This window comes from Oenanthe melanoleuca, chromosome 2, assembly GCF_029582105.1.
Source record: "Oenanthe melanoleuca isolate GR-GAL-2019-014 chromosome 2, OMel1.0, whole genome shotgun sequence".
NCBI lineage: Eukaryota > Metazoa > Chordata > Aves > Passeriformes > Muscicapidae > Oenanthe > Oenanthe melanoleuca.
In genome coordinates, this window is record NC_079335.1 from 103616636 (window position 1) to 103631647 (window position 15012).

General features: G+C 35.6%; 1 protein-coding gene across 2 annotated transcripts in view; it reads right to left on the bottom strand.

The window, feature by feature from the left end:
• Nucleotides 1-234: 234 nt before the first annotated feature.
• The window catches only part of BBS9 (Bardet-Biedl syndrome 9), a 298437-nt gene continuing 283659 nt past the window's right edge, over nucleotides 235-15012 (bottom strand). For both annotated transcript variants that reach the window (XM_056482933.1, XM_056482934.1), the window contains one exon: nucleotides 235-3922. In XM_056482933.1, coding sequence (XP_056338908.1) covers nucleotides 3876-3922 — 47 coding nt within the window. In that variant the 3' untranslated portion in view covers nucleotides 235-3875. The remainder of the gene's footprint in view (nucleotides 3923-15012) is intronic.

Below are 15012 nucleotides of genomic sequence, written 5' to 3' on the forward strand. Positions count from 1 at the left end.
GCCCTCAACGAGATCATGGCTCATGAAGCAGTATAATTCTGTGCAAACTTTACGTTTGAGTTGCAAAGGAGTTAAGTCACCTGCAAACAGCACATGAAGATATCACATAAATACTAGAGCAACCTCATGCTAAAATGGAGCAAATGAAGAAAGCAACAAGACGTGAAGAGGTGACTGCAAACAAAGCTGTGGGAAACTCAAGGTTAATTTCAAATGAAGAAATGATACAGAAGCTTGGTTTCAGGAGTATGTAATGTATTTTACAGTACTTTTCCATCAGGTTTGTTTTATTTTTAATAGATTATTTATAAACAGAATATTCTGATAAGAAGGAAAGATACTTATTCAATGTGAGGCATACCCTGTAATTTTTTTTTTTCCCCAGTGCTGGAAATACATAGAAATACAATCTCTGCTCAATAAATTTCAGTTTATGGCAGTAAATTACTCTTTTTAAGCAATACAAGAATATCAAAACTTATCTCTAATTCTCTCTGTACAGTAAATGCTAAAGAAGAGAAAATAAAAAGACATTATAAAGCAAAGCCCAACTCCTTAAAAGTAGAGAAATGTTGTTTTTTTGTGTCACAGTTGAATAATAGTTGGATAGAAGAATGAATCTGGGGCTGAAACCACAATTTTAGTTTGAACTCAGCATTGTGTACAAAGTCTAAAAGATGAGCAGCGTCCAGACCTCCAGATTTTGGTCATCAGAGTAGTAATTGTTTTAATCAGCTTTTCTAGAATGCAATGGGAGAAAAGAAAAAATAAAGAAAAGCCATTGGACAATAACATTGTGAAAATAAACTTCTATCAAGAAAATAAAGTTTAGAAGTAATTACCTGTTTAACAGAAAAATACATGCTTTATGTTAGGACTTATTTTAGAAAATGTATTTCAAAGTTTTAGATAATAAAGATGCCATGACTCACAGCATTATTTTCAAAATGTCACAAAATTCCTTTTAGATTAATTTCCAATAAAATTGTAATTTAAAATTAATTTCAGTGTTTGAGCTACTTAACCACACAAAATACTATTCAAATAGCTAAACATGTAGATAGACTGCATATTTAAGCTGACCAGAAGAGCTGACCAGCCATTTCTATAAAATCCTGTTCAGAACAGTTTGACTGACCACCAGTGCCTCTCTCAGGCTCAGGAATATTGCTAATGAGAACCAAATATATGGTCCACCCAAACTAGCAATATTTCCTAGCATTCCTTACACCTTTCTAGCTTCCAAAATTCCAAAATTGGCCTGATTTTTTCCAGCCAAAAAGAACCTTCTTACAAATTCAAGCTACATTTGAGAACTGCTTTACAGTTAAAGAATTACTTTAAAATATTTCCTCTTAGGTTGCTGCATAAATGACTGCATTTCAATCACTTCCTTCCTCTGAATTAGATGGACTATTTGGCATTGGGTGAAAGCAAGTAATTTTTATTCAATGCAACTTTTAAATCTTGATGATATTATCAAATACTGCAATTTAGCACAATGTTCAAAGAGGTCATACTTAACTACTATAGATAGGTCTACCTTTGTCTTCCTTTCCTCCCTCCCCTTTATTGCCAGCATACTTTCTCCTTTTTGTAAAGCTATTCTCATGAGACCATATTTTGCAAAACATGGAGCAGAAAAGGCAAATAAGAGTGCTTCTGAGCATTACATCTTAAAATGACAGAAAATAACTTAAATAAGTGTGGATTATAGAATTGACCTGAGAGCGTGCTTGTCATTTACCACGAAGTCCCAAAGCAGCCAGGCAGCTCTGAGCACTGGGATCACATTCAATAATGGGAATCATGACAGAGTAATGTATTTCACAGAAGTCTCATAGCAGTGTACTTTCCATCTATATTATATGCCAATAATTTGGGATTCTTTGGTCCAGGATTCTACACCATTATGGTCTGAGCTTTCTGTAGTAACTGTGCTTGATTTTTCTAGATTCCCTATTAGCTGCTGACAAGAGGACAAAAGAAGATTTGAGATCTACAGTTAACGTTTAAGCCTAATAGCTATAGTAATTGATTAGTTCTCCGTGGCCTTTCTTAGGTCACTGAGGTGTGTACAGAGACTACAGGAGATTATTTTATTGTGCAATTTTCACAGCACAGCAGGGTACCTTGACAATGGGTTGGATACCACCCGCCTGACAAAAACCACAGGGGAGGGATCAGAGTGAAGAAAACTCAGCAGAATCAAGCAGCAGCTTGTTATGGAAACAAGCAGGGGGTAGGACTTTTCCTTCCTGGGAAAGAAGCAAGATTTTTGGCCCCACAACTTGTTCATAAATCTGAGGTCTCCTGGAGGACAGAGTCATTTTTGCTGGGAGTTACAGCTCACTTCAGCCCTAGAGGTATCAGAGGCCTTACCCAGTTCCTTGGCTACTGAGCTATTTAATAGATAACATGTAGAAAAAGGCTTCTTGAAACAGTTAGCGTGTACTGAGCCAGAGTAGGGCCAGAGAGTTAAGCAGCAGATGCACAAAGGCTGCAAAGCTGGTTTTGCTTTAGGGGTGGGTAGATGTCAAGAAGTTGAAAGTAGACACAGCTTAAGATATTCTGAAAAATAATGTCTCCTTATTATCCATAGATCAAGCTAGCATTGACAACAGCAAGTTACAGCCTCTTTTGAAACAGCAAGAAACTGAGTTGGAGGGACCTTTACTACAGCTAGAACAGGAGCTGGTGAACCCCTGTTGAGGAAACCAACAGGAGTGTGAGATGTGGAAATGGCTCATGCATTTGCATCTACCACAAATTAAAATGCAGCTATCACTGCATTTTGTATCTGTCATCCAAGAGACTGCAACTTATATTTTGGTATGAACTAGCAACAATTGTTTCAAATGCCTATTTATACTCTTGATCCAGGTCTGAGTTATTTTCAGTTCCAAGTGTATTTTCGTAACTCACTCTCAGAAATCCAGACACGAGCCTGACTCTTCCAAACTTTAGGCCAAGGTCCTCTCAAAGTTTGCCTCAGCTGCTGGCTGTTGTGTTTCAGGCACCTCACATGGGCCTGACCTTCGGAAGGTGAATACTCAGCAATTTCTAAATGCACACCACTTAAAGTACCCTCCAACTGGATTAATAAAAATTAAGGCACTCAAAAATTGGTAGTTAATTTTGAAAATCATACCCATAACTAGAGCAGACTGGTTGACAAGAAAAGCAGAAATCACAGGTAACCATAAAAAGATCCATGTGTTACTGTGCTCAAGGTACTTACAGTGTAAACTTTACTTCCATTCATAGTGGCATAGTTAATGGCAAAAGGGTTTGCCCTTTATGTCCAGTAACTATATTTTACTCTCTATCTCTAGAGAGCGGGAGTCTGTATAAGCAATGAGAGAGGGAGGAAAAGAGTTGATGGATTACTAGTTTTTCTCCTGGTGGTGAATTCAGCTGTCTGCAATCATGAATGTTAGTACAGAAGGAAACAAGATAGTTATCTTTTGTCAAAACTGTGATATAACAAATGTTAATATAATCTCAAAGGGAGGTGCAGTTCAGAATATCTTTTTTAAAAAGATAAAACATTCTGAAACAAAGATTGCTTTTAACTATGTATAAACAGTCTTTGATCAATCAACTGAATCCTTAGAAAGGGATGATATATCACAAAACACAACACAACACCCATACCATAGTTGGGTAAGTCCTTAAATTTTGCTCACAGAAAGGGTGATAGCAGTTGCAGGGAGACCCAACCAAATTATTAGAGTGGAACTTTTTTGTTTTTATATAAATTAACACAGTCCTCTCCTTCTGGAAGCTGCAATCACTACAGAGTAAAATGGATTGGTGCTGCTGCATTATAAATGCATCTGGTATCAGATAGAAATTTCTCCTGAGGGCTGTCTTCAGAGTTCATGGCTTTTTGTTTCCTCTGCTGCATCCTCAGACAAACCTGTAAAACAAAAAAGAAGATGCTTAAAAATTTAGTGTAGTTGGCAACTACACACACTACAGTGTTGATTTTATAGGTTTGTGAAAGCCTTGGTTTAGGATGGAAGAAACAATTTATTAAATACTTAGGATAAAAATGCTTAACTTGCAAATTCAAACGCTCACCAGTTTAAAAAATGAAAAAAATAATGCAATAAAAGTGATTTCACATCAGCTTTTCTATATGTATCACGGACAACAACAGTTCAAACTACAAAATCATGGACTACTTTTGTATCAGAAAAAAATGACAGAGAACAACTGGGCATATGATTTGAGACACATTACTCCAATCTACCTGCATTTATCCTTTTTCTGGGAAAAAATGGCAACAGAAGTTGCAAAACAAAAGAAAATTTAATGCACACATTAACAAGGATATACTTTTATATACATATACATATACATATACATATACATATACATATACATAAGTAAATAAATAAATAAATAAATAAATAAATATATGACCGTCAGCTTGGACAGGAGGAAAATAGCCAAACTCTTGTATTGACTATACAAGACTATCTGCTATAAGGCAAGGGAATGAGTTTCCCATTTTCAAATATTAGTTCAAGTGATTAATCAGTCTTGGATAGGATAATAATTTTTGCAATAATGAACCTGACAGAATGTGAAAAGAGGGGAGAGACTCATAAAATGTTGCTTTAAATATCTAGGGGGAAAGAAAACATGATCACACAAATTTGTACACACACATACTTGAATGACTAAAATTAAAAGTGGTTATTTCACCCAGAAGTTTCTTACATAGGCACTCTTAGTTTAGACTGAAAATTATTTAACTGAAATCCTTTTAAATTAATTTAAATTTAAATTAATTTAAGCAACCCAAAATAAATTGGCACCATCTCCAAATGATATATGAGTAATAATAAAATAACACCAAGATTTAATGAGGTTTCTTTTGATATGGTTTTTTCCCCCCTCTTCTCTGAACAAGTTTGAAATCCCCCAACACACAATTAAATGGTCCAGCAGGTCAGCAGAACAACATTTGAGCATCCAGTGTTCTAAACCAAAGCCACTAGTCTTCTGTCAGTCTAACTGCTTTTACAATCATGCTCACAGAGAATTTAGTCCCACAACATACACAAACTTAAAACAATATGCTTTCATTTAGATCTGTACAATTTCACATGATCAAAACCATCTAGATTTATTTCTCAGCTTTTATTTTACACTTCCAATGTTTTTGGTGCTTGGGGATTTCAGTATTTACAGCGGTTTTCATGGGTGATGGTACTAAACTGAACAAATGTTATCTCAAGCCTTGAGATACAAAAGACTAAAGCAGTAACATTTCAGCAACAGCTGGAAGCCCAAGGCCCCGAGGGCCTAAGAAGTTCCCCTTGCTGAAGTTGGTACTTTTTTTGTTGTTGTTTTGGTTTTTTTTAAAAGGACAATTAAAAGTACCATGTTAAGAGCTGACTTGGGGTTCCAAAGGTCAGCCGTTGAATGGCTGTTCTTTTGTTCAGAGCTCTCATCATGTAGCACACACTGGGATGCCAAAGGGACCAGCAGCAAGTCCTGTCTTGTTTCATTAATGGTCATGGGGAAGGAGGTAGGTAGCACGATAATGAAACTTGTGGATTATAGGAAACCAAGATGAGCAACAAACACTGGGGAGGAGAAAGAAATATTGCTCTAGGACTAAGAGGTTAAAAATATGAGAGAAGATAGAGGGGATATTGCTTGAAATGCACCATGGAAACAACAAACTTTAACTACTTCCACAGTAGTGCTTTCCTCAGCAAGTATCGGTGTTTAAGTTATCACTGGCAGTGAAACACCCACCCTAGCTCAATGCAATGTTGAAACCACTGCAAAGCTACAGTTAACACTTCCTGACTACATGGCTTTATTGAGCTGTTTAGAGCTCTGCATAAAATAAGTACCAGAGAGTATCTTGATTTCTCACTACAGCCAAGGAAAATAGTGCCTGAATTATGAAACTGACTGCTGCACACTCCTATAAAAGCTGGACATACACATAATCCAAGTGAGAAACAGAAAAAAGGAGTTATGACTATGGTCAGCTCTTTGCACCAGAAAAGAATGGCTGCAGATTTACCAGAGACCAAGAGTTTGCCAACTGTGCATTCATGTTCCACATTTAAGCCATGATGCTGCCACTGCACAGTGCTCTTGGCCTCTTGACATTTGAGGACTGGCTGGCTACAGGACCTCTAAGAAGCGTAACAAAACAGAAATTAAAGAGGGGAGGTTTGCAAAAATACCTGGGGGAGAAAAACCTCTCAATGAAGGCTATAACATCATAATGAATTTTTTTTCCTTTGTTAGGCTGAAAACATGGCCTCTTAAGAGCTAAAGTGTAATTATAAACTTAAAAAATAAATAAATTGAGTCACAAAACAGTGCCCAGTGCCCATAACACTGCCTTCAAAATCTGTTCCTTCCCTGACATTAACTTCTTACAAATAACCCTTGTGTCTATTTCTACAAATTGCCATGCTAAAGTGAACCATGAATGGTTACTTTCATGAAAAGCCGTGGATCCACTAAATCTAACACATTTACTGTAATTACTGACTGGCAGAAACAAAGTCACAGAGCAGGATTTACTCTGGTTTCACACAAGTTTGCACAACAGCTCTGTAGTTCAGCTACAGGGAACCCAGAATTCTTCTGCATGGATCAAAGAGCTACTACACGAGTAAACTGTGGGAGAGGTGAGCTGACAGGTGAGGCACAGACTACAGGTATTTTTATTGTGCAACTCCAAAATGGGAGGCAATACAGAATCAAGAAAATACAGGTTGCAATAACCAGCCTTCCCACATCTACCCAGTATTTTTTCCCACATGAAACTTTTATTAGTCATCTAGGAGAACAACATAAATGTCACATTGATCTAATTGGCACATTCTATGTTATAGCAGATGAAATAATTAACATCAGAGAGGTTTCTCATTAGCATATTCCGACAAGCTTAGGCAGATCCTAAAAAATATAGGGTATAAATATAAATTCTGAAGATTAAGGCTTCTTTACCTCATTTCATCAAGAATAGAAAGCTCCCTTTCATCTTCGTATCCCACATTATGAAGTTCTCAGTGTTTTGTTTTATAGAGCATCCAAAAATCTCTTATCATAAACACTGGTCTGAGCACATACACTTAGAGAAATTTATATTGAAAGGTTTATGTCTCTGTTTATTAGCACAGTGACAAACTGGGAAGCTGCTTTTGGAAATGATCACGATAAATTTTAACTCAGCAGTAGGCAATTCCAAGAACTTTTGGAGTTCTGTTTTTAAAACGGAGCCAGAAAACATGATTATATTAATATCCTGATTAGTAACATGAGACTGAGGATATCTGACACCAAAAAAATCACTTAAATCCCTCAATAGTGTGTATTTGTCAATTAGCACCCTCAAGAAAACAGCTTCTATAATCATGTTATTTACCTCTTCAAAAGCATATATGTGACACATAACAATTGAGTCACAGAAAGTTCACTTATAGATCAAAATGTACTTTTGAGGCTTGAAAACCAAAAGTTCAAAGAAAATCAGTTACAGTGACAGAAGTACCAAAGACAGCAGAAAAACCACAACTTTCCTGGGATTATTATTCATGCAGTTAGAAGGAAAAAAATCCCAATGACACGTTTAAAGGAAGAGATGATATTTGAGCATGATGGCAAAGGGAGGAGAAAGAATCATTTTCTGTAGTCATAAATTGTTCACACTAAGCATGATGGTGTAATGTTTAAAGTTGTTCAGGTTAAATAATTAGGCAATGGAAGAAACTACCCAAAGATGTGACTGAGTCAGGGATATGGGAAGTTTGCAGAGATAGGAAAGATGAAATCCTAGTGGGGATAAAGAAAAGGAAGATACACAGGTTTTGAATTGGATGACCTAAAGATATTCTCCAATCCTATCATTTATGCTGCTATGATTCATCCTGAGGAGAACATTTTGGACCCTTATAAATTACTGGCTGAGTTTCCTGGATACTATTGTGCATTAGTCTACCCTAAAGCATGCATAAAACTAAGTCAAAGTTGGCTTTGAAGTGTTTGATCTACGATATCCAATACTTCCAGTCTCTTTTTCATACTGTGACTCAGAAAAGAGCTGTTATAACTAGACAAAAGTTATTTTGAGTTCAGAAAAGGGAGGCACCCTGTTCTTTCCCTGCTATTCCCACCTAAAAGAGGAAAACTACCCACCCTGTCTCATGGCCTAATGGTCAGTATTGTTATTTCTAGACCTGACATAAGACAGCTTTAGAACAAACTACAGCTTTAAAGGAACTGTTTTTCATAAAATTTTGGATCAGAAACTAAATGTTCCAAATGACTAAAGTTAATAGCTTTTTGCTTTTTTGTTAACAAAAGATGACAGATTTTTCCTAGCACCTTTAAGTCATATTTCTAAAAATCATAATTCTTCTTTCAAGAAGGCCCATCTATTCATTACTAATAATATTCTTTTCATTAAAAACTGCTTGAGGAAATGTATACTGCTTTCTTTTTCTTAGAATTTAACCTTCATTCTGTAAACACAATCCAAAGGGCTTCTCAAAAAGTTGAGGAAAGCACCAGTCTTGCTTATCAAGCAAACACAGTTTAGTAGGAGTGCAAAACGGATTACTGTAAAATCAACACGTTACAAACTTTCCTATACTGCTTTAATGGGAGAAACTGGACTTCACTGGTATTCTGTCTAACTTTTAATAGGCTAATAGGCTGAGAGTGGCCTCAACATTGCCTCCCCAAATCACCAGTGAGTCACTAACCACTGCACACATAACTTAAAAATGCTCAGATTTTTGTATCAGAAAGTGGAGTGATGGTAGCTGAATAATTGGGAAGCATGGCTGACTCATTTATTAAAGAATTGTGTAAAACAAATAAATTTGTTTTTCATCTAGTGTGACTTAGAGAAAGGGCTGCCTTCAGAGAACTTTGCTTTGTCCTAAGGGACCATATATATCACAGGGTGGATAATGTGAAACAACCATTTCCATCCCTGTAAATGTGCCCCCCACTAACTGAGACTAACATGACAAATCCCACCTACGCGAAGGTATCTACTGTTAAGTTCTAAACACCACAAAATAGCAGGGGTTGAAGGGGCAGCTCTGACCTTGGGGAAAGAGAAGGGTCTAGTCCCACAAAACTCACAAAAACCTTGCTAAAGTCCTCCTTTTGTCATTCTGACTTAATAGTGACATGTAGTAGCCTTGTAACACAATGGAGTTAAAAAGGAGATAATAATGACAAAGGCAACGTTTACCAACTGTCTGCACAGGGTTTTTTAATTAAGTTTTAAACACCATACAAAGTTCTTGTGCATTCGTTCATCTAGGCATTAGCCCTCAGTAGGCATCAGTATGGTTTCTTTAGGTCTTTCTTCTGATTCATATTTGGAAAATGCCCAAGACATATGAAATGTTTCTCATGCAAAGTTTGAAAACCAGGACAAACATCCAGCGACATCACTGAAATTTCCCAATGTGTACAGCTGCTTCTTCTAATAGTTACATACATGTGTAAATATAAATATAAATATAAATATAAATATAAATATAAATATAAATATAAATATAAATAGAAATAGAAATAGAAATAGAAATAGAAATAGAAATAGAAATAGAAATAGAAATAGAAATAGAAATTTATTTATTTATACACATTCCACATACACACAGTTGAAATAAACATATTATCTAAGAACCGAGGAGATGTCAAACCACCAAATCCAGCTTACATATATAGATACTAAGGAGATCAAGATGAACAGGATGCTAGTTAATTTGAATCAATGTAGAGCTCTTTAAACAGCACTCTAATAACAGTGTTTTAAGTTCCACTTAGGAATAACAACAAAAAAACCAAAAAATTATCAGAGCAAACTGAGTATGCTTGTAGGATGGCAAGCTGTTTTAAAAACAGTTACATATCTAAAATTATGTAAGCGATCATTACTCTAGGAAGCATAATTCCCATGAAGCCAAAATTTTGGATGAAAAATGCTCACTTTCTCCAAATATCTGATATCTGACAATCACCTACCAAATCCTGAACATTTTCTCAGAAAGCTTGCAAAGGTTTTGAAAATTGATTGTTTTCATTTAGAGATGACCTCAAGAAGTCACAAATGACACATTTCAGCTGGAACATATACTTCTTGCCAGGAAGTAAATCCTACAAATGAGTTTGCTTTTCAGTAGCAAAACCTCCCTTCTGTCTAATTACCTATGAGCCTTTGTCAGGGTGATAAATTAATTCAGTGGCTCCTAAGCCAAATACAAATCTAAGACTTAGGTAATTATGGCCATACAAACACCATTGTTTCAATTTATTCTTCATCGTGCCTGTATCTTCCCATTCACTGCAATCCACAATTCTTTTAAGCTTTTCAGATATGTTGGGTCTTTAAGAACTTGCTTTCAGAAAAAAACCAAACGCTTGGACCATGTACCCTGAGATTAAACTGACTATAATATACTAAAACCAGGGTCTTTTTTGTGCAGGCATAGCTCTTGGCTTTTTCCTAGGGAGAAACTATGATACAGCAATCAGTCTTTTGCCTGCCTGATTCATTGTGCTGTTGTGTTGACTTCCCAGACAGACGACCAGTCAGCTGACTATTAACAAATCCTTTATCTTCGATCACCATGACAGATAAGAAAAACTCCAGGGGTAGGTTTGCTTTAGGGCACGATTTTCTACCATTTTCACATGAATAGCAGTGAATCCTACTCCTGGAGACAACCACCCAGTGTCTGCCTGCAGGAAGATCTAAGAGCCTTCACCGATACCTTACATATACATTACAGTCAATTTCTACTCCTACAGGTTGGCTGCAGCTCATAATTAATGTCTTGAAGACCAACAACCTCCCTCTTCAAACATTCCCCGTCTACATAATATCACTTGAGCTAATACTGAGCAAACTTTTCAGCTGAGATTATTTTCATTTGAAATCTGAAATAAAGGTCAAATAAAACATCAGTCAAATTTCTGCTTAATTTTTCCGAACAATTTGGCTAAAAATTAAATAACTACAGCATTTTAAATTTTTTTAATTTAATTTTTTTTAACCCTAAATTTTAAAAATCCTTTTACTCTTCATTTTATACTGAAGTATTGCAAATAAACTTCCCTGAATATATACATATATAAGTTTAAAATAAGTTAATATTTTAACTTGATAAATAGTTGATATGAAGCCTAAGTGAAATACTTCATTTGAGGAGAAAAAAAAAGAAACCTGAATAAATCACTGGAGTTTGGCCCAAAAAACCAAATTTTCCAATATTTTTCTCTTCTAGTCAGAAATTTAAAAAAAAACAACCCAAACCAACCAGTTATTCACAGATCTCTTACTCCTTTAGAGTGTACCTATAACTTCAGTCAAAATAGTGCAGTTATTCTCTTAATATGCATGATATCACCGTCAGAACAAAGCATTAAACAAACTTATCTATGATACATCCATACAAAATACAGGCAGCTTTATCCAACACCACCTTCAGTAAAATACAAAATAAAAAGTCTACCAAGTTTATGGGGAGGGGGGAAATCTCACTTTTTCATGAATAAAGAGTCTGATACAAACTTGTATTTAGGGCCTGTGCTGTGCTTCTTGTATGAGTTTAACTTGTAGGGCCACAAAACAACTCAGTATCTTTCTAATTAAACATCAGTTTCTCCAGTAGAGATTTCCAGCATGTCCATTATAGCCCACAGTACACATAAACCCATGGCACTTCAATATCAGAAAGATACAACAAAATAGAAGAAATTCCAAAAAGAATAGCATTAATAATTGTATGATTTTGTAGAAAACAGAAGAGAGGGAGAGAAATTTAGCTTTAATTCAATAGTTCAATAAAACAAGGAGATATGAAAGAGGATCAAGAAAATGAAGTCAAGGAAAGGAATATTCAAGGCTTCTTTAATGCCATGTATTCTCCCTGGGGAAGCAGTGGAAGCCACATAGCTTATGACATTTGCAAATTAGTACCACATTGAAGACAAAAATCTGGTGGTCAGGGACATGATCAAGCTGATATAACAAGAGTTTTCCATTCTAACTTCTATCACCATACAACAGATCTGAGGTGGTACAAATTCCTAAGCGCTGAGTAATATTCACAGAAACATCAGCTTTTGCTTACCATCAAGTATTCAGAAACTGAATATTCTTCAGTATGTTGCTCTTTATTAAAATGGAACATTACACTGCAAATGATAAAATCATATTCAAGATTTCCATGACTGGAATTTCCATGATTATTCTGGAAATAACATACAACAGAATTTTACCATTTGATGTCATTTTTCCTTTGGAGTCTTGTGGGAAAAAAGACTTTGGTAGAGAAGTAGGTTTGAGGAAAAATGTGTTAATAAAATAAAAATTAAAAAAAAAGCAAGCTACTTTTGTATAATACTTTCCAATCTTGAATTTTACACATTCTTTTTAAGCTACAGTATATGAGAAAAATGCTGCAGGAGGTTTTTCCCCAATGCACTCTTTTGATAAGTCTCAGAGTTGGCTTAAAAGCAAAAGAACAGAATAAAAAGAGCCTGTACTAAAGTAACAAATGAAATGTCTTATAAATGGACACTCCTTTCTATTGCTCACCAGCATTCTTAACCTGCTTTTTCTTGTTGTTCTCTTGGGTTTTTTAGGTGTCATTGCCCCTTTTCATAAAATCTTATATTTGCAAATGCAAGCAATGATTTTGGGGAATGGAGTGGCAGTGTACCATAGAATAACCAAAGTTGGAAAGGACCCACAAGGTCAGTAAAGTCCAACTCCTGCATAAAAGCATTTTCTATTTTTTATTTTATATGTATTCTAAATTGTCTTAATATTTCAACATACTAAAGACCAACTTATATCCACTACTTTCCCTCTGCTAGCAGTTATCCTCTGCTACACCCCTGAATATTTCCAGGCATATCTTGGCCATAGTAACTATAATGGGAATTTCAGTATTCACAACAAAAACTGCAAAGCTACTCAGATTTGATGATCCAATTAAGGATCCTTATGGCCCAAAGCTGAACAACAACTAGAAATTTCTCTGCCCTCCAACCTCACACCAATCAGCAGAACCAGAAGAAGGGCAGCACTTTGTGGGACTGAGCCTTTTATCACCTCCAGAGAGTAGAAGCCAACATGCTAAGGCTTCAAATGATGAAAGTAACAGTATTAAATATATTATGAATTTTCTTATGGGCTCAGGAAGCAATAAAAACTAAGTACAGTCAGACTGCAGGAAACCAATACAGCTTTCATAATTTTTTGTGACTTTAGGGAAAACATGCTCAACTTTTATACACAGCCAGTTCAGTATTACAAATTTTCAGGAAATGTCACTGCTGTCCCACAACAAATGCAGTCTATGTCGAACTTATAGTTTTCTACAAGAACACAGCTCAAAATAAATTAATGTCATGTAAATGATGTGAATTTATAATACAACACAACTCCTTGATCACAGGCTTTTCACAGAACTGGATACAAATGATGCTAGGAAAAGCAAGATTCCATTCTGTTTGCTATATAATGTTATACAACACTGACTATTGATTAACAGGGTAAGTGCCTGAAAAAAGCTAGGAAAGCAGACAAACACGCTAAATCATAAAACAGTCCCAAAAAATCTAAAAAATTCCAGAAAATACACTGAAGTACAAGGAGAAGGAGACGTTTTGTTGTGCAATGTTTCAATGTATCAATCAGTGCAGTTCTTTCCAACTCTGGAGGAAGTTTAAACAACATCAGTGGCTTGGCACATTTTAAAGTGAAGTGCCGAAACCCAACATAGTTAAAGGGTATACCACAGATAGTTAAAGAAAAAAATAAAATAAAAAAAAAATCCTTGATTTTAGGTCAGGTACTGTAAACACTTACTGTGGTTTATGCATAAGTAATTCAACTGAACTTAAGGAGTCCTGTAGGAATTCTCACACATGTAAATGCCTTGCAGTCGAGCCTAATTTTCGTACTATGCAGTCTTTTAACCTGCCAACCAGTTTTCTCTTTTTATTCTGATGAGTAGTATAACATTACCAGTTAAATATTATTAATTAATGCAAACAGTGATCTCTCTTGAAGTATGAAATTCATGTTTCCCTGATAACAACATCCATTTACTATCAAAAATATTATTTAAAAAAAAATATTTTACACTTTACTGTGCCCATGACTTGCAAGCAATATTGATATGGGGTTTTTGTGGGAAGTTAAAAGTCTAAAAAGAATCTGGTGACATCACCCAAGGAAATGCCTAAGTCCTGTATTACATTTAACTCAATACAATTTTGTTTTAAACTTTTGAGACAGAAAAGCATCTGTTTCCTAAGAAAGTGTTCTCAAAGGAGTCTCTGCTTTTACACATGGCAGTTCTGGTCTCTCACCACAGGAGAGCTTTACATCAAAGTTTACAAAGAGCTTTAAAAGCTCCATTGGAGCCTCTCAAGGTGATAGTTTCGGCAAAATTGTAGTGATAGAAATGTTTCTGAGAGACATTTTGTTATAGCAAAAGTGAAATCCAAATACAGCATATGAAGATTTATCAAAATGTAGACATATTCCTACTGTGCCTGCCCATTATCTGTTCTGCTAGGATCTTACAGCAAGCTGGATGCTATTGCTTCTCTCCCAATGCATTTGTAGTTTACATATCTTGTTGCTGCAATCAGGAATATTGTTGGAAGAAGGGCAATATACCTCACATGTGAAAAGTTTTGAAAGGAGCTGTGAGTTAAGGTATAGACCAGTTTTGGTTTAATCCTTACTTGGAATGGCATGAGTATTTTGCAGCCTCTCATCCATGAAATCATGGTCTGCAGTCCATGAAATCACACTAAACAAGGAAACTAACATCCTCCTCACAGTATTTTCAACTAAAGGTGCAAAGATACAATAACCTGAATGAAACAGGCCAGCAGAAATGCATGACTGAAGACTGAAAACCACCCATTCAAGCATGAAGGTAACATTTAATCTATAGATGATGAACAAGAAAACAGTAA